The sequence below is a fragment of the Melopsittacus undulatus genome, chromosome 5 (genome assembly GCF_012275295.1).
Source record: "Melopsittacus undulatus isolate bMelUnd1 chromosome 5, bMelUnd1.mat.Z, whole genome shotgun sequence".
Taxonomy (NCBI): domain Eukaryota; kingdom Metazoa; phylum Chordata; class Aves; order Psittaciformes; family Psittaculidae; genus Melopsittacus; species Melopsittacus undulatus.
The window spans coordinates 82,417,766-82,443,078 of record NC_047531.1 but is presented as its reverse complement, the minus strand read 5'-3'; the positions used below and the strand labels follow the sequence as shown (position 1 = coordinate 82,443,078).

The 25,313-nt window shown below is 39.1% G+C and overlaps 3 protein-coding genes across 3 annotated transcripts in view; 2 read left to right on the top strand and 1 right to left on the bottom strand.

Annotated features, from left to right (window-relative positions):
• IRAG2 (inositol 1,4,5-triphosphate receptor associated 2) overlaps positions 1-1,957 on the top strand; it is a 38,836-nt gene extending 36,879 nt beyond the window's left edge. The window contains exon 39 of the mRNA XM_034063255.1: positions 1,037-1,957. Within this exon, the coding sequence (XP_033919146.1) occupies positions 1,037-1,280 (244 nt within the window). The 3' untranslated portion in view covers positions 1,281-1,957. The remainder of the gene's footprint in view (positions 1-1,036) is intronic.
• Positions 1,674-21,119, bottom strand: DNAI7 (dynein axonemal intermediate chain 7). Its single transcript, XM_034063256.1, has 14 exons — positions 21,100-21,119; positions 19,505-19,596; positions 18,157-18,258; positions 15,839-15,976; positions 13,756-13,902; positions 12,488-12,591; positions 10,406-10,700; positions 8,622-8,730; positions 5,900-6,066; positions 4,886-5,030; positions 3,872-4,086; positions 3,077-3,244; positions 2,762-2,875; positions 1,674-2,003 (listed from the first exon to the last, which is right to left on the bottom strand). Exons 1-14 carry the CDS (start codon positions 21,113-21,115, stop codon positions 1,728-1,730), a joined length of 2,088 nt encoding a protein of 695 aa, XP_033919147.1. The 5' UTR covers positions 21,116-21,119; the 3' UTR covers positions 1,674-1,727.
• A 2,115-nt stretch (positions 21,120-23,234) lies between these two features.
• Positions 23,235-24,356, top strand: ETFRF1 (electron transfer flavoprotein regulatory factor 1). The gene is made up of 3 exons (XM_034062774.1): positions 23,235-23,285; positions 23,894-23,984; positions 24,066-24,356. The coding sequence occupies exons 2-3, from the start codon at positions 23,943-23,945 to the stop codon at positions 24,279-24,281; spliced, it is 258 nt and encodes an 85-aa protein (XP_033918665.1). The 5' UTR covers positions 23,235-23,285; positions 23,894-23,942; the 3' UTR covers positions 24,282-24,356.
• The last annotated feature ends 957 nt before the right edge of the window (positions 24,357-25,313 follow it).

Sequence of the window (25,313 nt, the reverse complement as noted above, 5' to 3'; positions counted from 1 at the left end):
TTTGGTTTGGTTGTTAATGCCCACTTCTTAAACAAACCAACTGGGAATGAGTAATTGCATATGCCAGAGATTCTCCCCACCAGGGATTAATTACTAATCCTAAATGGTGAGGTAAAGAGAAGCCTCATGCTATGAACCCATCTTTTTTTGTGATGTGCCAGATGTTACAGCTAGGCTACCAGGTCATATTGACATGTGCTCTTATGACTGAGGATTTGAGGTCTGGGTAAAACTTACCATCAGTTTTGGTGCACACTGAGACACAAGTAGTTACCAGGACTGACTCCAGAATTAACTATTATTAACTAGAATTAACTATTCTAGTTAATTTCACTGAGTATCTCCAGTCCAGGAAGAGAGTGTTCTCCTAAAGAATTGTCCCTTGGAAGCCCCTGTCTCACAGGAAAGCAGGTCTGCTGTCTCTGCAGAGAAACTGTTTATTCTGTACAACTGTACAATACTAAGCCTCCACTGTGAGCATTTCTGATCAAGAGGGAGACAAGACAGTTATGCTAGTGTTTAAAACTGAGAAGACAACAAGCATGAATAGAATTCTCTATTGTTTGACAAAGGATGGAGCTGCCCAATGCCATGAGAGGTCTAGGACTTGGACAGTCAGGGTAAGACTTCTCCCTAGCCTCAAGGAAGGCACCAACCCCCTAGAAAACAGTAAACCCATAAGGACAGTGCTTTCAGTGCTTGCTGCAAGATTTCTTGATGGGCTGCAAGGCAGCTTTTCTGAATCCTCTTCTGGAAGTGTGTGTGTGAAGCATGGGTAGACTTAAAAGTTGGGTCAGCCTAAATAGCTGATTAAGAACTTGCATACTTGAAGTCTGCATTTTAAACCCAGAATACAAGCTACCACTGTACATAGCTCCTGTTACAGTAACCACTTTGTCATTTTCGATAGTTAAGGATCTGTATGTTTGTTTGTGGGGTCTGGTTTGCTTTAAGGTTTTTTGGAAGTGGGATGGGAAAAGGACTTCCAAGTTTTGAATTAAAACTGAACCCCTTTATGTCTCACTCTTCTGTGCAGGTGCAATTTAATGTCATTGTGGGCATCCCATTTCAAGGCTTCCTTTTCCAACGCTAACAAAACTCTCTGGGTTTCTGTTTCTATCCTGGTACTGCTCGCTGCTCTCACAAGCTTCCTCACTGGGCTGTCTCTTCAGAGACCAGCAGATGCAGCACCTGTAGGCACCAGGGACTCCTGGACTTCACTACAGCAACTGTTGTGGCCATACACAGGACTCCAACACAATGGACCACCCCCAGTATAACAAAGGTTCTGATTTTTGTAGTTACTATTCCAAGTTTTGGATGAATGTGAGAAGCTGTGATAGTATTTAAGGTTACATGGTTGGGTTTATTTTGTTGGGTTGTAGATGTTTTGGGGGGAGACCTATTTTTTTTTTCTTTTTTAAAAGCATGACTTGAAATTTAGAAACCTTTTTTTCCCCTATTCTGACCTGTGTCATCTGTACGAGTACCTAAACTTTACAAGTTTCAGGTTTACAATAAAAGTTAGTAATTTTGAATGTAGCTAACAAGAAATACGACAAAGCGTTCTAGCCACAAGAGAATAAAAAACTTATTTTGCTTTAACAAAATTAAAACATTTGTATTTTAGTCACTATTTGAATTTGAATAGAAAAGGATTTGAGACTTGAAATGTAACTTTATTGAAAGCTCTTGCAAATGAAGTTTTAAAGGGAAGCATTCAGTACTTAAGAGTATGTTAAAACTCTTGTAGCGAGGAGTAGCTGATATACAGCATCAATGAACAGGAAGCTAGCTGTTTCCACTTTATCTATTGCTTCTTTGCTGGAAAAGTCCTTAAGCATATGGTAGATTGTGGAATGAAATTCAGAATCTTCCTCTATCTCTTCTGAAAAAGTTTCACTGCTTTCGGTGATCTTGAGCTTTTGTGCTTTCTGACCATTAAACAGATAAAGAGACCAGTCTTTGTCTTTGACAGATTCTGCTTTAAGATGCTCACTTACCTATTGCAGAGAAAATGAGCTGTAAGATGAAGCCCATGACACTGACAGAGTATAAATTCTAGATGAAACTAAAAATTCCTGTATACTCATGAATGTAATACAGAAACAAAACCAAGGTGCTGCTATGAACTCCTAAACCAAAAGATTGTGTACTAGGTACTCTATCAACACCACCACCTTCTAGCTAGTTTGCCTCTGTAAAATACAAGGTTTGGTCACCCCAGTAGCTGTTCCTGAGTCCTTTGGAGAAAGGAGCTAGGTGCAACAGGCCTCATTTATTTTAGTTCTTGCTCTTGGGATTAAGTATTAAGCTAAATATTTGTATGTCACATGCATTTAGCTCAGGAGAGCAGGAGAGCTGCTCAGGATTTCAACAGTATGGTATGTTCTGTATCTACAACCAGTAGGATACTTTATGAAAATTGGCATGTAGCTCTATCATCCCAGCTTTGGCCAAAGCCTCAGTAGCTATCCTACCAGTTCTACATCCTAGCACATCAGCAAGTTCTCTGTTACTGGGATGGGTGTCCAGGTGGAGATCTGACATCAACGTGCTAAGAAGCTGGCTCTGAAGCTTTACTGACACGCACACACACACTGAATGCTGGTAAGTAACCACAAACAGTGAGAGCCTAGGCAGCGGTTTGAAGACACTGTGAGATGAGTGCAATTTCTGTAAGTTAATTGTTTCTGTCTCTTTAACTGTGACATAATGCTTATGCTGGTTTTCTCTAGAAGCTTGGACTAAATCCACAAACCTTGAACACTACTTGCTCTTGGCCTGCTTCTAGATTCCACTTGCTCCTGCCAAAAGCAAAAGCAGATGCAAGCAGTGCCATCTGCTGATAGGCCTTAGCTTCTGCTATAGGTGCCTGTAATACAAAAGTACAGTATATGTTGTTCAGTCTAATTCCCCATTATACAAATGTAAGAAAAAACATGACTTAACCCCACTTCACTGGCTAAGGGGTCAGAACAGTTGTGCACTTCCCACCTGACTCTGCACAAGATGCTTCTAAGTGAAAAATAAGTGGGGAAAAAACAACAGGAAAACCATCCCCTCTTGGACTCACCTTCTTGTTCAGAGAGAGGTATGTGTAAGAGCACTCTCCTGGAAAAATATTCACACCAGCTCTTTTCAAAACTTCTCTTAGGTTAAGTGGACTTGTCCATTTTCCTGTGAGGTGGGAAAGCACCTGCTTCTCTTCCACCACTACTGAAGACAACATACACTGATTACCCTGTTGTACAAACCAGTAACAGCAACTTACTGCTCCTGAAAGCTTAACTTACCAGTCATAAAAGCTATTTTCTGCTTCAGGCATCAACTATTAGTATCTCCTATTCTGAAGAAACACAATTTTCTGTAGGATTTCAGAAGTGACTCTGGCCTACTGACCCATGCTTATGCTCATAATGACTCTTTTAAAATCATGTCTCTTACTGAGATGACTTACACAGTAATAAGCGTATGGATAATCATGTGTAATGCCACCTTTAGAAGGAACAAGTGGCAGTAGGTTGCCTGAAATGGTTTTATTTCTTTTGGTGCAGGAGGGGATGAGAGAGATTTTTAAGTCACTGTCTTGAATGCAGCAAGGTACAGTCAATATCAAGGCATTTACTGGAATGTTGCAGAAACAACCATACAGGTGCTTTCTTCTGACCCGTTCACAGAAAGTAACTGATTAAATTACCAGTACTGTTCCTTAGAGTGCTTGGAAAGGAAGAGATCTTCCTTCATTTTCACGGGCACAGTGGGATTCAAATTGCTCTTGTGGAAGCACACTGAGTCCTTAATAAAGGACACTAATAATTATTTTCCTCTTAAACTGCAAATGTTTTATAAGCAAAATTATTTATAGTACCTTGATTTGTATCTGAATCACTGCAAAGACTGTAGTAACTATAAGTAGTGCTTCATCTGTGCCAGTAGGCTGCAGTTCCCATCCCTGATATGGCATGTTGATATGAGCATCCTGGAGAAGTGCTATTGTATAAAAGGCCCCCATCTTAAAGGTGATTCTCTTTTCTTTTGTTTCATATATTATGCTGCTGATGTCATCAGTTCTCCACTGCTGGCCTTTACAGAAGGGATGCAAAAATATAAAGATGTATATCTGAAGCTTCTGCTTGGGATATGTACTTGGAAAGAATTAGTGAAGACATCCCAGGTTAACTAACACTGCCCCACCATTAAGATAAAATGTTAGGCATAAAATAAAGACAATTCATTTAAGGCAAAAAGCTCTACACATTATAATTGTCTTTACCCACAAGATTAGGCTAATTTTGACAGGAAAGCTCCTCCTTAATTTCAAAAGAAATACACATACTGATGTAACTGTAATTTCTTATGTGCTATAAAGGTGTCCATAGAATCATTTTTAAAGAACTTCAAACATCAAACTGTTTAAATAGGTTCTACTCACATTAATGAATGTAAAGTCAGAGGTATCTTGTATTTATCTAAGAACAAGAATATCACATTTGGGTTTTAACATTTAATTTTCAGAGTATTAAGTTAAGTTAATACTAATACATGTTGATTTAAAGTGGACTTTACATGACTTTACCCTAGCAAAACTTGATTTGTGGTATACTGGTGTACTGCTGCCTATTAAATGGTGTGTATTTATTTTTTTTATTAATATTAAAAAGCTACAGTAGAAAGCCTCAACAAGCAGTCCATTACTAGATATAATGCAGAAGTAAAATAGAACCAGAAATGACTGAATCAAATTAACTACTATTGAAGGTCCCAGATTATTTCTGGGCTTCAAATTGGCTCTCATCTTTACAGCTGCATTCCAGAAATAGTAAAATTCAGGTATAAATTCCATTATTCAAACTTAAAATAAATTTATGTCCTAAATTCATACCTTCAGGATCCCATCGGGCTATCACAGGAGTTGCAAAATACATCACCTTGTCAGAAAGCCTAAGGGTTATCTCTATTGGTGGATGTGTGGCATCTTCAGCTTCTTCTGGGGGATATGGGTATGCCTCCAATCCAACATCACGTACCTTTGGAAAGGTGGGAAAAGAACATGCATCATTTTTATTAGAAAACGCAGTAGCCTATGTAAGCCCACCCGATCACCTGCAGAGTTTCCTAACGCACCATTAAAAACTCATTACTATTAATGGTTTGCTAATGTTGCACGTTTCAAACTACAGTCTTGATGACAGACAGATAGTGAAAGGGTGACTGCCAACAGGCAGCTGAACCCTTCATGTGCAGTCAATGGCACCCTTAAGGCAGTGCCACCCAGCAGACAGTCATTTTTTAATAGACTCACAGTCTTAAAAACAAAAAAACCCACCCAAAAATCAATCAAACAAAAGAAAACAAACCAAAAACCCCAGAGCACTTCCAAGGCAAAAGCAGCTGTAATCTTAGTTTGTCCAGACAGTGTCAAAGGGAATGAAAGAGGTCACATGTGACCGGTAATGCAGAACTGTGTGTGCAGCTGGGAGCTGATTTGCCCATACTTCCCACTTTCTTAGTTTGTATGGGAATTTCACTTATTAAAGATTTTCAGCTTCACAGTAAAATCTGCAATATATATATATATATATATATATATATATAAAGTCAGTATACCTTTCACATAAGGAAAAAATTAAGACCCTCTCTCTTTGCTTTGACTTTGGCCAACGATCTGTGCTAGCCATGCTGATGAGCACTGACTGCACACACCTCTGTAAGTGCAGGCCAATCTGTTCCCCTCCAAAAATTGGCCAAGTGTAATTGAAAACTTACTTGAACACTTGGCCCTTCAATTTGCTGCTCAAGAAATCATGTATGCTGCACCTGCACAGTGGTGCCACAGCTCAGGCACAGCTCTATAAGGATGATAGAGGACTACATATCGTGTAACCTCTTTCCTCACCTCCACCATACTCCAGTCCTTGATTTGTTTGACTTGACGTGGAACCTGCAGGGCATCGATATGGTACACACCACCCACGGGTACAAACTGCTGCAAGTCAACAATGTTTTCATCTGGTTTTGGCTCTTCTTTTTCACTTGTCTCTTCCTGCATCAGTGGCTCCTCAACTACAAAATAACCAAACAACACGGACTAACTTGCAGTTTAAACTAAGACACTGAAATTTCCCACTTCTACAATTTTTCACGTTTGCATAAAAAGCTTAAAGTGCTTTACACTCTGCAGCATCTTAGCACCATCTACTGGTGTTTCCCAAACCTTCTAATAATTAACTGGAATAAGGGAGAGACAGCTGGACAATGAAAAGTAGTTCTTGCTTTGGTGCTGAGTTTTTTAACAGATGGCTAATACTGCTCTACCCTTGTAGTCATACAGGAATAAGGTTTTACTGACAAAGCGAGTCACAGGTACACAATACAGCAGATTCTAGACAGGTTTAATAATATTGTATGGATATGAAAAGAAGTAAGGTAAATAAAAAGATATAAGGCGCCTCATATATAAGATATAAGGCCATGTGGTGAAGCTGAAAGGTTCTATTTATGAAGAGCAAGAGGGATCAAACATGAAACAAAATCTTCAGATAAAAATATAATTCATCTTTTTTTATACATATAATTATATATGATACATGTACTTGAATTTAAGTTTCAATTAATTGCAAAATGTTATTAGAAGGCATCAATGCCATGGACAAATATGCCTAGAAATATTTTCTTTAAAAACTAAAAAAAACCCACATTAAATAGTGCACCAGATGTTACAGATGGAGAACAGAAATTACTGTTGACGGGGATCAAGAAAAAGTGTTCAATACTGTGAAAACAGCTACTCTGTGTTATGAAATTTGCTTTTAGAAAGTGAGATAATTAAAAATATATAAATATCTATATAAGCTGTCTACAAGATTTCTAAAAAACAAGTGAAAATGATGTTGATTTTATGAAGTCAGAAGTAGTCATGCAGAAGTTTTATCCTACTGTAGTCACACAACAAGACAATGTCCTCTTCCAATTAAAAAGTATACAGGAAGTAAAACACATTTTACTGCCAGCCACAGTGGTAGCTTGCATTTTAACTCTCTTTTTAAAATAACAATACAAAAATAATTAAGCATCTGCTTAACAAAACTATCGATTCTCCCAGACTAAATTAACTTCTTAACACTGGTACAACAAAGTTAAATCCAGAGAACTGCAGTACTTCTTGCTCTCTTCCCTGGTGCTGCATTCCTACTTTTTATCTCATCTACCTGGTTGCCTGTTTTCACTGAATTTGTGACAACTGTGTATCCTTTCAAACTCTCTTCTGAAAATTGGTTGAATGGATATGAATATTATTAGCATGCCAGCAAAAGCATACTTTTGTAAGCCTTCTCATTAAAGCAGAACAACAAGCTAGAAGGCATTCATGTATAATTAGTACACTTCTGTGCACATACATTTCACCTCCTACTATGGTAGGATTTCCTAAGCCTTACTGAAATAAAAAACACAATTTCCTCCAATTAAAGCCCAAGTTCTTTATATCCCCTTGAAAACCACCTTGTTTTGGTAGTCCTTAAGGTTTAGTCTGACATCCAATTGCTTGGACTGTGCTCCACAGAAAGTATGTAGTGGGGTTTGGGATTTTTACAAGGAAAGATTGTACAGTTCAGCTAAACTATCCTGAAGAGTTTGCAGTTATTTATTTAAGACAGTACTACAAGAAAACTCACTCTTAGTAAACCAAAGGACACCACAACACTGAAGAAATTTGTAACTTATGTGGACAGGCAGATAAACAGTTTTAGCTCCTAGAATTAGGCCCTCTTTTAAGCAAAGTGTATCAGCGAGTATCTCAGTTTAAGCCCACATGTCAGTAATGCTCAGTAATATTTACATGACCTGAGTGCCTACTATTATATGCAACTGAAACTTTTTTTCCCATGGAAGTCAGTCTTACCAGGCAGCCAGTCAGATTCATAAAAATTGTGTGTCTCACCCATAAGCATACATAAATATATTCATAACAATACACAACTGTACATAAACATAATAAACATGTACATGTATATTAATAAATAAGTGCTGGGACAAATTCCATTTTCCTACCTGGCCGATTTTCTTCCTGCATTTAGCAATCATTAATGGAAATGTCAACAAAACTCAATTGTTATCAAAACACAGAAACATAGAATCATAGAATGGTTTGGGTTAGAAAAGACATTAAGATCATCTCATTCCAATGCCCCTGCCATGGGCAGGGACAACTTCCACTAGACCATGTCTCCCAAGGCCCTGCCCAACCCAGCCTTGAACACTCCCAGGGATGCGGCAGCCACAGCTTCTCTGGGCAACCTGTGCCAGCACCTCAACATCCTCATATTGAAGATTTTTTTCCTAATATCTAATCTAAATCTACCCTCAATATATAATTGATATATTGTACATGGATATACATATTTTTGCATATTATTATATATTTAATTCTATATATTATATAAATCATATTACTTCATGTATCATTACATGTATTGATATACATCCTAACATTGTATACTGATCTACATCAATATATTTACAAACATTATTTTTCACATTAAAATCTTTATCACAATGTTTCCATATATAAAATAAAATACTTAGAATAAGTACTTTTGCAATCTGCACATAAAACTAACCTAGTGATAGTGATGATATGTCCAAGATCTCTGTTTCCTTCTCAGCTTCCTCCCCTGTCTCATTTACATCAGCTATGCTACTGATGTTTTCTTGGAATGAGACAACACTCTATATAAAAAGCAAAAGACATTTTGTCATTAGTCAGAGACATATATATGACTATACTCAGTAAAAAAGAGATACCACCTCCTTCAAGGAGGCCCAAGGGGAAAGAGTACATCCTCTCCTTCAGCAACAATCTTGCTACTGGGTCAAGGTTTTTAGGAGAAATCATTTCCTACCCAGTGAGCAAAAAAAGTTTTGAATAAAGGGATTCTCCAAGACTGGAACTGGATATATAGAGATAAACACAATTACTTAATTTCCACAGCACATTCCACCTCAAGCTCCCGAAGTACCACACAACAACAAGCACTTAACCCTTTCAGCAGTGTGTGCACTCAAAAATTCTGTTGATGCTGACTTTACAGCTAGAAGTGACACAAACAAAACTTAAGCTAATGTTGAATCCAAAGCCATGCTGAAATTCTGCCAAAAGCCCCACTTACAATTCTAGCCTGTGTCTTGCTTATAATACTTACTTCCTTTCTCACACTGCTTTCTATTTTCAAAACATTACCCTAGATGTCCAGCTAAATTTCCAGCCAGATATAAATTCAGCTCTGCCACAGCAGACTCTGGAAGCACAACAGTAGACAAACAGCAGTTCAGAGTACCTGCCATGTGCTGTGCTTGAAAGTGTGTGAAGAACACACATCTCCTAAAAGAGGACAGGTGAGGGGAAAGAAAGAGGACAGAAGGTGAGGGGAAAGAAGCATTTACGCACATAAATATGGGAGAAGTCAAGGCAGAACCAGACAGAAGGACAGGCTGCAGCAGCTGAGACAATTCACAAAATGGGATTGAGAGAAAGAGAGTAAGATCTGGGAAAGAAAGAGAGAACGAAATGAGGAGCTTGAAGAAAAGTCTGAAAAATATAGGCAAAACCAGCTGAAAGACAAGACTTGTCACATAAATAAGAAGAAAAGGAACCAAGAAAAATGGGATTTCAGACACTGATTCACTACAAAGGTGTTGGGGACTGAAAAGTTAAAATGCAAAGATTATGGCTCCAAACATATTAAGAAGAAAGAAAATGTGATGTCTTACAGTTATTTGTGCAGAAATTTTAGATAGAGAATCTGAGTCACATATTTGCAGGTCACAGATGATACCAAAATTTAAACAACCCAGTGAGAAAAATACAAAACCAAGCAACTTCCACAACACCTGAAGTCTGGGAAGCCCTTAAGGGCAAAGCTTCAGCATATAGACACAGAGCAGCCATGTAACTGCACAACCAAGACCTGCTGAATTCTGAATCCTATTCTGCATGCTGTGACTTTTACCAATACTGGATTCCTGCAGTGATTTTATGAAGTTGTCAGTTTCTCAGAAGCAGAATCCATGCATCTGGACATTTGTCACAGACACATGGATAAATCTTACAATGGCACCTGATGTTCCTCATGGCTTGATCCTACTCTTAAACTACCAACCAAATGCCAATGCATCCATGTCAACTGCACTACAACTATCCCACCCTGTCCAAACCTCCCCCTCTACCTTCTGTACTTTGGTCATCCATCTCTCCATTCCCTTGAGAAGGTTTATGACACAGCATAAAATATTTAAGAACTTGGCGCACTCAGGCACAGGACACATTAAGAAGCTGTTACACTGTGACTGGGCCTTGAGCAACAACAGCAACGTGGAACATCCTTTGGTGAGGTTTTTTACCTACCTTTCTCCTGCCACATGTGTTTTCTTCAGCAGGCATGCTGGGCTCTTCTGGCATGCTGGGGTCTTCATTGACTTTGTTTCCCTCTTCTCCTGATTCTTCTACATCATCTTTTGAATCTTGAGTTAACTCTTTGCTATCTAAGACTTCCAATTTTGGCACACTCTGACACTGCAGCCAAAGTGGAGACACATGATCATAATGAGTATGCAATATGCGAACAGCAACACTGCTCACAGCCAGCGACTCTGGAAGATCAAATCCATGATGTGCATCATAAAACACATGACTTTTGAACCTGTAAACAGGAGTTTAAAAAATAACATTCCCAGTAAGATTTGCAGAACTTATTTTTTCCTTTTTTTTCACAAGTATTCAAATCACTGTTTTGCATTAAGTCACCTAGATTCTCTTTTGTCAGATGGCACAACCTAAGAAACAGTCATGATACGCTTCTTGTCTTGTACTGACAGCTGTCTGTAAGCCCCTCCAGAAAAGCTGCAACTGCATTAAGGGGATCAAGAGCTGCAAAAATAACTGACCTGATAGGATGACAATGAGGCAGAATCAAGCAGCAGCCCTTCTACACAGCACATTCCTGGTAAAACTGACTAATTTAATGGGCAAATCCTACATAGGTGAAGCCACCAGCTGTCTGTGTTACATCAGTCTCAGCATCTTTCACATAAAACCCAAAAAAAGATAGAAAGATGTAAATGTAAACTTAACAATCAATAGTCTTACACAGACACCAATCCTTGTGACAGTGTAGGAAAAAGGCTAAGAGCAGGCATAGGAAGCCAACTTGCATTAGGTAGAGTGTCTAAGTTATGAACTTGGGTTCTTTCATCAGATACAGAAGTTTGGTTTATGCACATTTCCAAGCTGACCAGAAACCTTTAACACCAACCCAGATGGAATCTTCCTGCAGGTTAGTCTGACATTGCTCAGCATCCACCCTCCTCATTATTTCAGCAAAGCTTACAGCAACAGGTCCTTAGCCAAGGCTAAGTCCTTTTACCAATGTATTTCTCATATTTCTCATATTTGCAGAGTGGGAATAGGAAGTCCACTCAAAAAATCTAATAAAAACTATTTTAGATTCAGAACCTACTCTGGAGGATATTCACATCCCAGGCTCTAGAATCTTTTAGTTAACAGAGAGCTGCGCACAGAGCATAACTCAGCACTTTGCAAGCAACTGTAACAGCTCAGAAACTAATACATCAACAAGAAACATTACTTCCAGCAGAATTTCAATTCTTTGCATTTATCTTCTCCTTTAAAAACTGTCTGGCAATAACAGGGCTCTACTGTAGCATTTTAAAAAACAAATTATATATTTTTTCATCTATATTTTTATATATGTATTTATTTATACCTATGTACATAGAATCATAGAATCAACTAGGTTAGAAAAGACCTTTAAGATCATCAAGTCCAACAGTTACCCCAGGTCTGCCAAGTCCACCACTAAACCGTGTCACTAAAGGCCTTGTCTAGACAGTTTTTGAACACTTCCAGGGATGGTGATTCTATCACTTCTCTAAAAAGTCTGTCCCAATGCCTGATCACCCTTCTGGTGAAGAATTTGTTCCTAATATCCAATCTAAACTATCCCTGGTGCAGCTTGAGGACATTACCTCTTGTCCTATTGTTTGTTATTTGGGAGAAGAGACCAGCCACCTCCTCACTCCATCCTCCTTTCAGGTAGTTGTAGAGAGCAATAAGGTCCCCCTAGAGCCTTTTCTTCTCCAGTCTAAACAACCCCAAATCCCTCAGCCATTCCTCATAAGACTTGTGCTGAAGACCCTTCACCAGCTCTGTTACCCTTCTCTAGACCTGATCCAGCAACTCAGCAACTCTCTTGTAGAGAGACAGATATAAACCACTCCTTGCTGTTCTTTAATAAAACTCTGATGTAACCAGCATTTTCTTTAGCAACAGGCTGGTATGAAATCCATCAGCTGGGAGTCTGTAGAATGAACGCTATTCAACATGAAAAAGATCATGAAAACCTACTTCTTGGTGTTTACTTAACAAGGCCAGGCCTCATTTCAAATTTAGAATTTCAGTATGCTATACCTTACTTCCTTCTTCAGGTTGACCCAGATACAGAAAGTGACATTTTTATCCTTTATGACTGCATGCATATTTCCAGTTTCAGAATCTTCATACATACAGGCTTTCTACAAAGGAAAAAAGGCTGATTAAGTCATGGTTGGGAGGTTTTTTTTATTTCTATCACTTTGATTTACTTACATTTACACTTGAATAAAGAAAAAAACCCCAAACATACAGGAATAAAAGTACACCATACCAGGCTTATGTACATTGTATTTATGTACTAAAATATGACAGCTATAAACTCAAACCTCTTTGTTAAAATTTTAACTATGTTCTTTTTCTTCCTCTGACTTCATCAAGTCTGACAGTCAAACATTGCAGAATATGGGATCTCATGTTATCCTCTTCAATGGTACTGTCCTTTAGCAGGTGCCCTCAAAAACACTTCTCAGGACAAGTTCAAAAAAATAAAAGGACTTACTGAGCAATAATGGACTTCCTATCCCATAGTCACTGCACAGAATATCATTTTCTCAATACAAAACTCATAAAATTACAATTACATTAGGATTTTAATCCTAAACTCAGTAACGACAATCAAGAAATTAAACTGTCTCAATTTGCAGAGGGTTTTGACTGTGAACATACAACTGGTTCACCATTTCCTCTAGTCCTTTTCCTTTCTGTTTCCTCCAGAAACAGTATTTTGCTAAACATAGTTACATATATTATTAATATACTTAAAATAGCAAACAAAATTGCTATCTGTGCATGCAACCCAGAAAACTGATTCCTAAGTACATTTTCATTTTCTTGTTTAAATATCCTTTACTCTTCCCAAGATCTTAATTTTAAACATATTTTAGTCATATGATTAAAAATGTGTAAAAACCAACCTCATGACCAGCTTTTCACATTTGCAATTGTTGTACAATCAACTAGCTTTACTTAAATCACCGAGACAAAACAGGAAACAAATTTAATACAATGACCCTTGTTTTCAGCATCTCCAAATCTCACAAAGTTTCACAATAATTTAATCTTAAATGTCTAAATGATGGGAATTTTCACTGTAAAGCTAAGATTTTCAGGAGATTTGAAGAATTACAAGTCTGGTACCTGCTATCCACATGATTTGGAAACTCAAATGCTAAATTTGGAAACTCACATACTAACCCCTATGCCAGATTAAGAACAAACAAAAACAAACATCACAACAAGACACTTGTAGCTAACTTTGTTTGCACTGTGCATATTAGAGCTCCAAAGTAGTAAGCCTTACTTACTTTAAGCAGGTGCTCTGTAGCCTCATTGTACTTCTCATGAAGCAGATTCTGCAGCTCCAGAATAGATTCCTGGTACTGGACTATTTCTTTTTCTGTTATCTGATTTGATGATGCATCCAATAAAAGAAACTGCAACTTCTCAATTAACTAGAAGACATTATATATGGGACAAGTATATCTGATTTTACATCACCCTTATTATACTGTATGTTCTGTTATAAAAAAACAAGGCAAACTTGTTTCCTTTGTACTGAAATGTATCTTGGTAATAGAAATAATCTTTTTCTATTGTATCTCTAGAAATCATGCTAAGCCAGCATTATCAGTCAACCATGCAAAGTGCTGGAAAATCCAGGGTCAAGTCTGCTTGCTTTCACCTCTCCAGTCCAATTCCTTTATTCCTCAACCTGTGGGCTGTGAAACCTTAGCTTATGAAATAGATCATTTATCAAACGGGATTGCTCATGTGAGGAAACCTTTTGGTCAAAAATTAGGTTTAATAAGAAGTTTACAACTCTACTTTGGAACCCTATTTTCTAAAGTAATAATCTCAACTATGAATCTTGAAAAAAAAAACAACAAAAGCAAACAACAACCAAACAATTGAAAAACATACACCAGTTACATTTTAACTCTCAGAAAAATCCTTAGTGTGAACTCTGCTATAACACTGTTGCCTTATTAGCACTACATGCTAGTATTACATTATAACATCGTTAGCACTACATGCTAATATCTAAACATCTAAATGCTTATAGAGAACTAAAAAAATTCCCAGCTGGCCAAAGTAACCTGCAGTACTGAGATGAAGGGAGGATCAGATTATATTTATGCCTTTTTTCCAGACTGGCCTGATTTCTCTTCCCCTTCATCTGTGGAATCGCAGTGCTATTGCTCATTTAGTGCAGCAAAGCAGCAGCAGAATTGTAACCTTAAACATGGTCTGCCTCAACAGTGAGGTGGTCCATGTCAACTCTGAACTGCTGATCCTCTAAAACCTCCAAGAACATGTACAACAGAAAATCATAGAATTATATCAAATCACAAAATGGTCTGGGTTGGAAGGGACCTTAAAGCTCATCTAGTAACAATCTCCCCTGCCACAGGCAGGGACACCTTCCACTAGACCAGGTTGCTCAAAGCCCTATCCAGCCTGGCCTTGAACACTGCCAGGGATGCTCAGGTGTTTTAGACCAAGAGAAGACAGACCATCTTTGACATCACCTTACATTTCCAGTAGGGATGAAATAAAATTGCCTATATTCTAGTATCACATGAATATGCTACTGAGCATACAGTGCAAGGCAATGCACGTTTAGAGGATGTGAAGTAGCTGTAACTGCTTCAGTGTTGGATGGGAAACAGAGCAGGGGAAGGAAGTGTGTTTGTGGGAAAGATGTGACAGCAAGAAGAGTGTCGAGGAGTGGAAGTGGGTAATTGCCAGGCTTTTTGCTTGAGTTGCAGTGCAGCAGAGAGGAAAGGGAGAAGTTATCTGTTGAAATTCATGGAAAGGACTAGCACATACCCTGCTAGCAAAGAAAAAGGCAGTATGCAGAGGGTGAAAACTGCAGCACCCAGCAAGTGCTGCAAGACAGCAAATCTAACACTCAGAACCAAACCAGCTCAATGAAATTTGTATTACACATGCAACTTTCACACCCAAATTCTGGAAAACCCCATTTAACTTACTGAAAAAAAACTGTTAAATTAGCATAAATTAAAATAAAATCCTAACTTACAAAGCAGCCACAAATTGCTTAAAATTGCTTGACAAGCCACCAGTGGTTGGTGGTTTGTGTTTTGGGAACTTCTGCTTTTATATGACTGTGTTACACAATAAAGATGCTGTCCACTGAAGCATCTATATGTGACATGAGCTTATATGTTCTGGCTCAAGACTGTTTAAAATACATGTAGCAGGGAAGATGGATGCTGGAATACTAGAACTCCGTGTAAGAAACATTAAGCACAAATCCTCCTGAAGCAAAATTTCTCGGTCATGAAGAAAAAAAGGTAGGGGGAGGGGGCTGTTAAGGATATGTTCTGGTAAGCTTAAACTGAAAACTACCATTTTATCACTTACATTTAGCACCTGCTCCCCTTTCTCCATCACAAGTTTAATGTTCTTATTTTGATCTTCACGCCATAAGCTCATGAAAGTATTTATTTCCCGCAGTACAGTTGGGTCAGGATTTTCATCACAATTGAGGTAATGCTCCCACTACAGAAAATGTTCAAGGAAAAGTAGATACAGGCACATGGTGCAAATTACTACCATTATTACATGAAAAAGGATTCTGAAAGACAAATATATTACAGTGATACAATCACACCTGCACCTAAACAAGACTGTAACACCAGCTGGCTTATCACTATGCAACAAAACCAAAACAGGTTTACTTCGATATACTGTGTTAAGATACTTCTGCCCACCTAACATTTGCTGTTTATACTCACTCATTTATCAGTGGTTTCTGTTCTGCTAGTAGGCATAGCTCGCATGTCTACAAAAGCAATGAATTCAGTACCTGCCACAAATGAGGGGCTGAATGAATAAATGACTAAGAACATAAATGAGGAACAGGGGCAGGTGGAAGAGGCAGATGGCTCTCTCTCTCAAACTGCCAACAAAACTGAAATTCCTACTCTTGCAATAAAGCTGCTTAGGAACATTATACTCCTTTCTCTGCCTTCCTCCTTCTTAGCAGCATAATCAGCTATTACAAAAACCTCTGGTGGGAATGTGAAATCTTCCATTATTTCTTTTTATATATAATTTATATAATTTTATTTTCAAAATCAATTATTGGTCATTCTTCTAGGTGAGGGAAGAAAAAAAAATCCAGCAATAGGTTAAACCCACTTAACTCTACCTGAGCCTAACATTGGCTGATGGGCTTAGTTTATCACCTATAATGTCATTTTTTCATACATATAGGGAGTTATTAGGGAACACTGCCTCCCTGCTTGCTGTGAAGATTAATAACACAATGTTACTGAAGACTGCATTACAATGTAAAGTGAGTGACTTTAACAAAGGTAGTAACAGATTAGTGCTCAGGGAACTGGAAACTCCTGTACAAAAGATTCATGAGCCTGCAGTAATTAAAACACCCAATTTCCTTTTTTTACATCTCTGCACTTAAAGGTGAGCTTCAGTTTCATCATCAGGAAAACACATCCTCAAAAATGGCAGCACTTGCTCCTTGAGAAAAAGGACATATTTCCTGATAATTTGTAAATGTATCTCTTAATCTGAACTGAAATGGATGTGGAAACTCAGTATTTGGTATTATGGATGTGTTTTGCCCTAAATATTCTTAATAGCAGTCTAATACAAACACTGGTATTTCCTATCATCTACCAGTATTGTATTTAAAGAGCTGTTTTAAAAATAATAGCTCTATTTTGCCATTACTTTAAAAAAAATAAATCTTATGTTCCTCCTTCCAAGAAATACTCATCAGAAACACCCTTCCCTTTCAAAATGACCAACAGTGTTGCTTGTTCACAAGGATAACAGAGTCAGAGCATGTCATCTACTGAAAAAGGTAATAAAAATCATTCAAAAGTGTTAAGATGTAACTGTGCAGTCATCATGCTACACCCTTGTGGCAATGAAGGCTAAGGGCACAGTGGGCTATACCACGAAGACTGTAAATAGCAAGCCTAGGAACGTTACCTCTGCAGGGCTCCTGAGGCCACATCTCCAGTGCTGCATCCAGTTTTGTGTCACTCAGTACCAGAGAAAGAGTGGTAAATTGGAGGGGCAAGAGGAGGGACCTTAAGATGGTGAGGGTACTGAAGAAAATGACACATGAGGAAAGGCTGAGCTTTGCTAGTCTAAACTAACAAATGCAATTCCCCCATACCTACAGAGGGTTATATGAAGACAGGGGTAAGCTTTCTTTAGAGATGCACAGGGATGATGCATCATGACAATTAAGCAATGATCACAAGCTGTAACATGTGAAATGACAATTGCATTTAAAAAAAATAGTTACAATGAGAGTGGTAAAGCAGTCCAAAAGGTTGCTCAGAGATACTGTGGTATCCCCATCCTTAGAAATTTTCAAAACCCAGCTGAGCACCTTGCCCTAACTTCAGAGTTTGCTCTACATTGTTCAGGATATTGAACTACATGAATTTCAGAAGTCCCTTTTAACATGATTTATCCTGTGATTCTAAATGTGTTTTTCTGTGTACAACAATATACAGAAGATAGAAAAGAATGAGCATGGCCAGTTACTGCCTCAGGATGGAACTTGCAGCCATAGCACACACCTAAACTCAAGAAACTCAAGAAATGGAAACCCCTGGATTCTGCAATGGAGACATAGCTACAGTCTCTTCATTATTGAACCTCTATGACACTAGGCAGATTTTGGAAAGCAAGCTTACCTTTGCATGTGCTCTATAATCAATTTTCCACTGCTCTGCAGACAAAAACTTCTGTTCCAGTGAATTAATTTCTGCCAGTTCAGCCTCCCTTTTTTCTAGAGCCTATTAAAATGTATATATATATCAAACAGAGGAGTTAAATATTTGTTTTACTTCTTACAATTGTTTTATATCCAAGAAAAAAAAATGGGATATTTGAATGAGTTATCATTTAAACAAATACAAACACTGACAACTTTCTTTTTCATAAAACATTTAATTGAAAAGACTGAAAAAGTTCATGTTATTGTCATCACATTAGTTGCTGAGCCATATGATAAACATAATGTGTCATATGATTGTTAACCTCTCACTTGAACAGCTTCCATATCATCATCCTGAAAATAGCTCTAAGAAGAGCTACTAAAAATACAAGCATAAGCTGGAAAAATCTGTGCAAGACTTTCTTTTTTTTTCTTATAATTTGTATTATTTTAAATTCCTCATCTTCCTAAGGTAAAAAGTATCCTGTGGAGGGCAAGAGACACAGGCAGGAGTGACTTTTTCAGGGGTAAGGGGAGGCGGGGATCCAAAAATAAGAAAAAAAGGAAAACAGAAAAAGAGAAACACAAAATGTAGTAGATCCTTATTTTAAAAAAGGGAAAAAACACAACAATATTTAGGTATCACCAATTACATTTTGTTCTGAATTTGAGTCTTCTCAGAAAAGTAAATATACATAGTCTAATACATATGCACATATACACATGCACACACACAAATCAACATATCTTCCCTAATATGTAACTACTTACAGAATTTATACCAAAATATTCTTGCCACAGCTGTATCAAATATAACTATGGGGGGTAACACACAAAATTCATCCAATTGAAAGTACAGTGGAAATAGAAGAGGGATTTATTTAAACTAGAGTATCACATATGGCAAAAGTTAATGTGTTTAACCGCAGCATCTTTATGTATCAAAACCAGGCAAGACTATCTCACATCAGGGAATTTTTCTCAATCAAAGCAATACCAAGCCAAACATTAGCTTAGTGAAAGAATACTATATAGAAAAAATCAGCCCCATTTCCTTTGACTTTGTGTGCATTATGTTTTATTAATCCAGCGCACCACCTTCTCCATTTGTGGGACCTTATACAAGACTACCTTTGTGGTGGCTTGGTTAGATTTTTCACAATTAATTTTAACCTAGTGATGCTAGAAAATTTCCTCTATATTGTTCCCAACACTATGGACATAAGAAAATTAATTTCTATTCTGACACTAATTTACTAATGTTTTACAGACCTTGTCACAAATTCAAAAATGGTATTAGATTTTTTCAGTGAGTACAAACTAACTTTTGCCACAAGCTTCGCCATCTTCTCTTGTTCAAGTCTCTCCTTTTCAAGTCTTGCTGCTTCTTCTTGCTCAGCTTGAATTTTGGCTTCCTCTGAAAATCAGGAAATATATCAAGAGCATAATTATATTTTGCTTAATAAAACCAGACAACTTATTTTATTAGCTGTAATAACAAAGCAACCATAATAATGAGCAACATAAGCGTGTACCTTATATTGCAGAAATCTTCCCAATTAATTTGAATCACTGTACTAAAACACACTACCTATGGTGCTACCCCTATCAGCTTGTGTCAACACAAGGGGAGAAAAGCATTAGCAAGCCCTCTTTTTCCGCTCAGAAACAGCAACAGGAGTGCCTTCTCCTTTTATCTACAGCTTCAGCAGACCCAGGTTCTTAAATCCAAAGTAGATGGTGAAACTAAGTAGTTCAGTCCTAAGTTACTCTCCTCCTCTCCTAAAACCTTTGATTTCCTACAACTCCAATCTTACAGCTATTTGTTCATTTAAACACTTCAGGATCTGTTACTCCTGATCACAGTTTTAGCTTTTCTTTGCTGCCATAGGGTCTAGAAAATGGGATAGGATGTGAGTACTAAAGTAAAATTGTTTTAAACCTCTAAGCCTTCAGCCTGGTTAGGCTTCAGCCTATGTGTCAATCCAGATGTTCCCAAACAGCAGCTTGGATGTCACCCCCAGCACGTAAATCACTCCAAGTGTAAGTGCTGCACAGAGGCAAGAGCAACAGCAGTTCCCAAATCTTCCTCCACTCACCTGAGCTGCCACTCCCATCCACAAAGATTATTAGTGATTAGTAATGGCTTACTAGCAGTCACAGCATGCCCAAACCCACACCAGGATGGATTAATGGCAGAAAGGGAAGAAGAGATGGACCAGATGTTCAGACAGGGGTATTGACTTCTAATGCTAAACTGCAGAAGCACACATTCCCATGGTGAGGACAGGTCAGCCATGCAACTGGGATTTCATTTTAAGGGATAGAGTGATACATAATAGAAAGGTCTTGAAGAAGTGGGTGAAGAATCAGTCACTCAGTAGACAAAAGAAGCCCAAGCAAACTACGCTTTAGTCTACCCCGATTTGTAGTCACCTTAACTGCTACCCCTTCAGAACACCAGCTAGCCCCCTGCCAACAGACTTATTGTGTTGGCCTTCTCTGGAAGAAGTCCTTTTCAGGGAATTTCTCTTGACTTAAGTAGGCTTAAGAGGAAGGGGGAGCAAAAAATAAAAGCCTGCAATGTTTTGTGGTTTTCTAGCTTGTTGAGAATATTTCAAAAGTAATCTTAAAAGAGAGGAGGAAAACAAAACGAAACCAAAACAAAAATCCAGTTCCTCCTTCCAAAGTTCTTAATTGCAGTAGAAATAGCTAGAGGGAAAAAGTATGGCTCTAAGGAAAGTGAGACACGGTAACACGTAAGACAGAAGTTGCCCCACGCAAGAGGAACGCATCACCTGTATTTGTGAAATAGAGACAGACATTGATGCACATATCATTTAGGAAATTACTATCTGCTCATTTATTTAAAATAGGTGACTTGTGCCATCATATTTCCTACAAATGAAGTGCACAGTACCTTGCTCTCTCCTCATCCTTTCTTCTTCTCTCTGTAATCTCCGCAGTTCAGCTTTCTTCTTGGCATCAGACTTAGTGTTTGCAACAAAGAAAACTTCAAATTAAAAACTTCAATTTAACTTCAAATTAAAAAAAAATCAGTATTATTATAAAACATTTTGGGAGGTATTTTCCCTCTATAACTTTGCCCTTCTAATGTGATTACTGAATTAAGATTTTGGACTCCCTGCATACTCCAGAGGGAGACTCCACATCCCCCTGGGCAGCCTGTTCAGTGCTCTGCCACTCCCTGCATAAGAAAGTTCTTCCTCTTGTTAACGTGAAACTTGTGGTTTACTTTATGGCCATTGCCCCTTGTTCTATTGCTGGGCACCACCGAAAAGAGTGGTACCACCCTCCTGGCACCCACCTTTGAGATAATGATCTGCATTAATGAAAGCCCCTCTCAGTCTGCTCTTCCCTAGGCTAAACGCCCAGCTTCCATAGTCTCTACTTATAAGAGAGATGCTCCAGATTGAGCCTGACCAACTGGCTCAAAGGAAATACAGATTAAAACTAAATAAAATTAAATAAAAATATATTTTTTCTTTTAAAAAAGTACATTTGCATAATATCAAGGTATCACAACACCTTTATTATGGGAGATCCTCTGAAAAATACTGTTTTGTAGACATTAAGTCCAGACGTAACTGATGCTTACTTTGATTTCAGCATTAAGTTCTTTGTCATTTTACTCATACAATTTCCAAAATAACAGGATTATGATGGCACAGTCTCTAAATGAACACTGCTAGGGTCAAAATGCTGTATGTGAACTAGAGCATATTTCTGACTGCTTACCTTTGTTTTCTTTTTTGGAGCCTAAGAAGATCAGGGGAGAAAAATAAAAAGGTGAATGTCAGAGAACAGAGTATCAAGTACAAAGGAGCAATAAGCAAATGCAACTGTTCTGTAAAATTAGATGAACTACTGAAAAACTGCAATGATGATAATTTCAATATTGCAGAAAATTAACCATTAACACAGGACCACTGTAATTTACCAGCATAGGTCACACTTATGGTTATAGAAGTGTATCTACTTGCTCCCACTGATTAAAAAGAAATAAATGTATATCAAACATATAATACAGCCCAAGACATAATTCAGTCAAAAAAGCATTTTCAGTGTTTTCTGAACTCATCAATTTATACCATGTGCTATTCCTAATAACACTGTATTACATCATGCAATGACTTAGAAGGACACAGAAACCCACTGAGGTTTTTGTCATTCATAGGAAAACTGCATTTGAAAAAATGGAATTAGGGGACTTCTCCAAATGACAACAGGAAATGAAAGACCCTAGAAATCCAAACACCAAACAGTCAATCTCTTACTTGATTTACCAATTATCCTTTTTGTGCATTACCATGTGATTTTATACAACCTCAGTGTGATTAATGAATCCACTCCCTGTGGGATGGAGAAAAGAAACGTGAAGTTTGTTAGTGTAGAGCAATTCTGACCACTCAGGTGTAGTTGCCTCCTAGCTGTGTTTCACACTAAGCAGCCACAGCACCAAACCACAGCACAAGGAGGGTTCCAGGAACGTTAACATGCCCTTCAGGTGATCATTTTTTCAGTGTTAAATCCTTTTATACTGGTACTTCAGTAGCCAACGTGGAACACCTTCGTCCACCCTTACCCTCTTCCCCATATAACCAGTGCCTCAAGGTACCAGTTACCGTCCTTTCTTCCGTGTCTACACCGGCACCAGCACGCCCCGGGCCCACCGCACAAGCACAGGCTGTTACTGCCCAGAGGAGCAGCTGAAGGAGCGGGTGCAGCTCCGCGGCTCTCTCACGGCCAGTGCCGGCAGCGATGTCCCCGGGGACGAGCGGCAACAACCGCGGCCCTCCGAGACACGGGCCCTGGGACAAGGACAAGGACAAGGGACAAGGGACAAGCGACGAGACCCAGACCCCACACCTCCCTCACCATGGCACCGCCGCTACCGCCGCGTTGCCTAGGCGACCAGACCCGCCTCCCACGTGATTCCGGACGCCAATGGCGTGCGTGCGTGAGTGCGTGCGTGAGTGCGTGCGTCCTTCCCCCCGCCGCCTCGCCCCGCCCCGCCGGTGCCTCCTTTCATTACGGCTTTGCCGTAAAGCGGCGCTGGCATGGCTTACGGCGCGGCGTGAAGCGGTGAGGTGGTGACCTTCTCGTTCGGCCCCCGGGCCGGGGCTGTTCGTCCGTGTCCGTGTGTCCGGGGGGAACACGGGGCAGGGACCGGACATCGGGCCCCGCAGGCACTGCCAGCCCCGGCCGCGGGATCTGCGCTGAGTTCCGTGTGCGTTTGTTTACAGAAATAAAAGGGGGTTTATTGAGTTTCTAACGGGTCGGAATTCATGATTTATGCATATATATATCCCTGTATGTATATGTCCGGGTATGAGTATTGCTTTAGCAGATCGCAGATAAGCTGCCAGCTAGGTGGAAAGCCCGTGGGCGAGCAGGAGACAAGCAGCACAAAGTGTGACTGCATCTGAAAGCTGTTGGGATTTTGTTGTTTTCTGTTTGAGAGGAGAGCAGGCAGAAGGGGGGGGGGGGGGGGGGGGGGGGGGAGAAGCTGAAAGAAACAAAGGTTAACCAAAAGCAGAAAAAGGAGAGAGAACCAGAAAATATCAGTGTTTGAGCAAAGGGGGCTCAGCTGGATGACGGAGCACGGTTAGAGCCGGTGCTGTACCCATGGAGCGGGAGGCTGGGACGTGCTTGCTCCCCGCGAGGCTAATGTCAAACTGATTATCCTTCAGGTTAAAAGCCCCGGTCAGACCCAACTGAAGAGGTCACTGCAATGTGATAATGGCCAATTTAAGAAGTGAAGTGAGAAATCTGTACAAAAACGTAAGTGTTTTAAACACCATGAGCACCTTCCTTAACCAGACAAACCCCTTTCACTGCCCGATGACATCTTTGTTTTTCAAGCTGCTGTACCTCGGAAGGGAGTATCCCAAAGGAGCTGATTACTTCAGAAAGCGTCTGAAAGCAGCTTTTCTGAAAAATAAAGATGAGAAAGATCCAGAGAAGATCAAGGAGCTGATTGCACGAGGAGAATTTGTTATAAAAGAGCTGGAAGCTTTGTACTTCCTCAGAAAATACAGAGCTTTGAAGCAGCGCTACTACAGTGATGACAACCAGTAACTGGTGCCAATGACTTCCATGTAATGATACAGAGCCTTAAAAACTGAACAATAAAAGCTGTAACTTAAAACCAAATGAAACGTTAATCCTTCTGACCCATCTGAAATACAAATTAGGCCTTTGCTTCCCCTTAAGTAGTGCCTTCAAAGATTTCCACCTACATCTGCCTCCTGTGTGAGGGTCACTCTGGCAGAGGCGTTTGCCCACTGTGCTGGGCAGAAGACTACGGAGTGAGGAAGGGGGTGAATTTGGACAGGAGTGGATTAAGCACTTTGACCCTGAAGACAGTTCCTGCTACTACTGATTTCTGGCACTGCATAACTACTGTAGCAGCAATACAGAACTTTGTCCTTTCCCCTCCTGGAATGGAAGTTTGTGGATGTTTGCTCCACAGCTAATGCCATTGACTAGCTCAACTAGCACAAACCTGGGCCATAACTATGTGTGTACTAGGATTGGATGATGTTTCTACCCCCACCAAGAACTAAGTGACACGGGAAGGAGAACAGAAATAATCTTTGGAATATAGGTAAGTCATGGCTCTAGTAGAACTGTTAGCAATAGCAAACCTTCACATGTGTGAGCTCTAGAATAGAATGAAGAAAAATGCTGGCCAGTTAGCACACTACCTTCTTAGGAAGCATGTGTGCTGTTTCTAGCACCACATTGGTGTGAAGAGCAGCCCTTCCACATCAACTGAATTCTACAGTATGTTGCAGTTAAACTTGTTCGGAATGAAAACCTCTATGTAACAAATTTAACCTACCCCTCTCAGTAACTGACAGAAGATGATCCACATAACAAAGGGCCAAATCATAACAAAGCAGTTTCAGGCTTTTTTTTCCCCATGTAAGACACAAACCAGTACTAAAATATGTTGTTCACATTTTCTGTAAGTTTATGAAAGTCATCTGATAGAAGAAAACAAACGTACACCTGCGAATAAACACAGGATAGGTATTGAGAGTATTTTAAACTTGTAGACTAATTCAAGTGTGCTGTTAGACTAATGAAATAAGGGTTCTGGGGCAT

What these genes read in the sequence shown, in the direction of transcription:
- DNAI7 (XM_034063256.1), bottom strand. An exon ending in ACACATGTGGCAGGAGAAAG is followed by an intron (nt 8,731 to 10,405) that starts GTAGGTAAAAAA and finishes CTTTTTATATAG; the next exon opens with AGTGTTGTCTCATTCCAAGA. An exon ending in AGGACTGGAGTATGGTGGAG is followed by an intron (nt 5,031 to 5,899) that starts GTGAGGAAAGAG and finishes ACCTTTCCAAAG; the next exon opens with GTACGTGATGTTGGATTGGA.
- ETFRF1 (XM_034062774.1), top strand. Translation starts at nt 23,943, where the DNA reads ATGGCCAATTTAAGAAGTGAAGTGAGAAATCTGTACAAAAAC. An exon ending in TGAGAAATCTGTACAAAAAC is followed by an intron (nt 23,985 to 24,065) that starts GTAAGTGTTTTA and finishes TTGTTTTTCAAG; the next exon opens with CTGCTGTACCTCGGAAGGGA.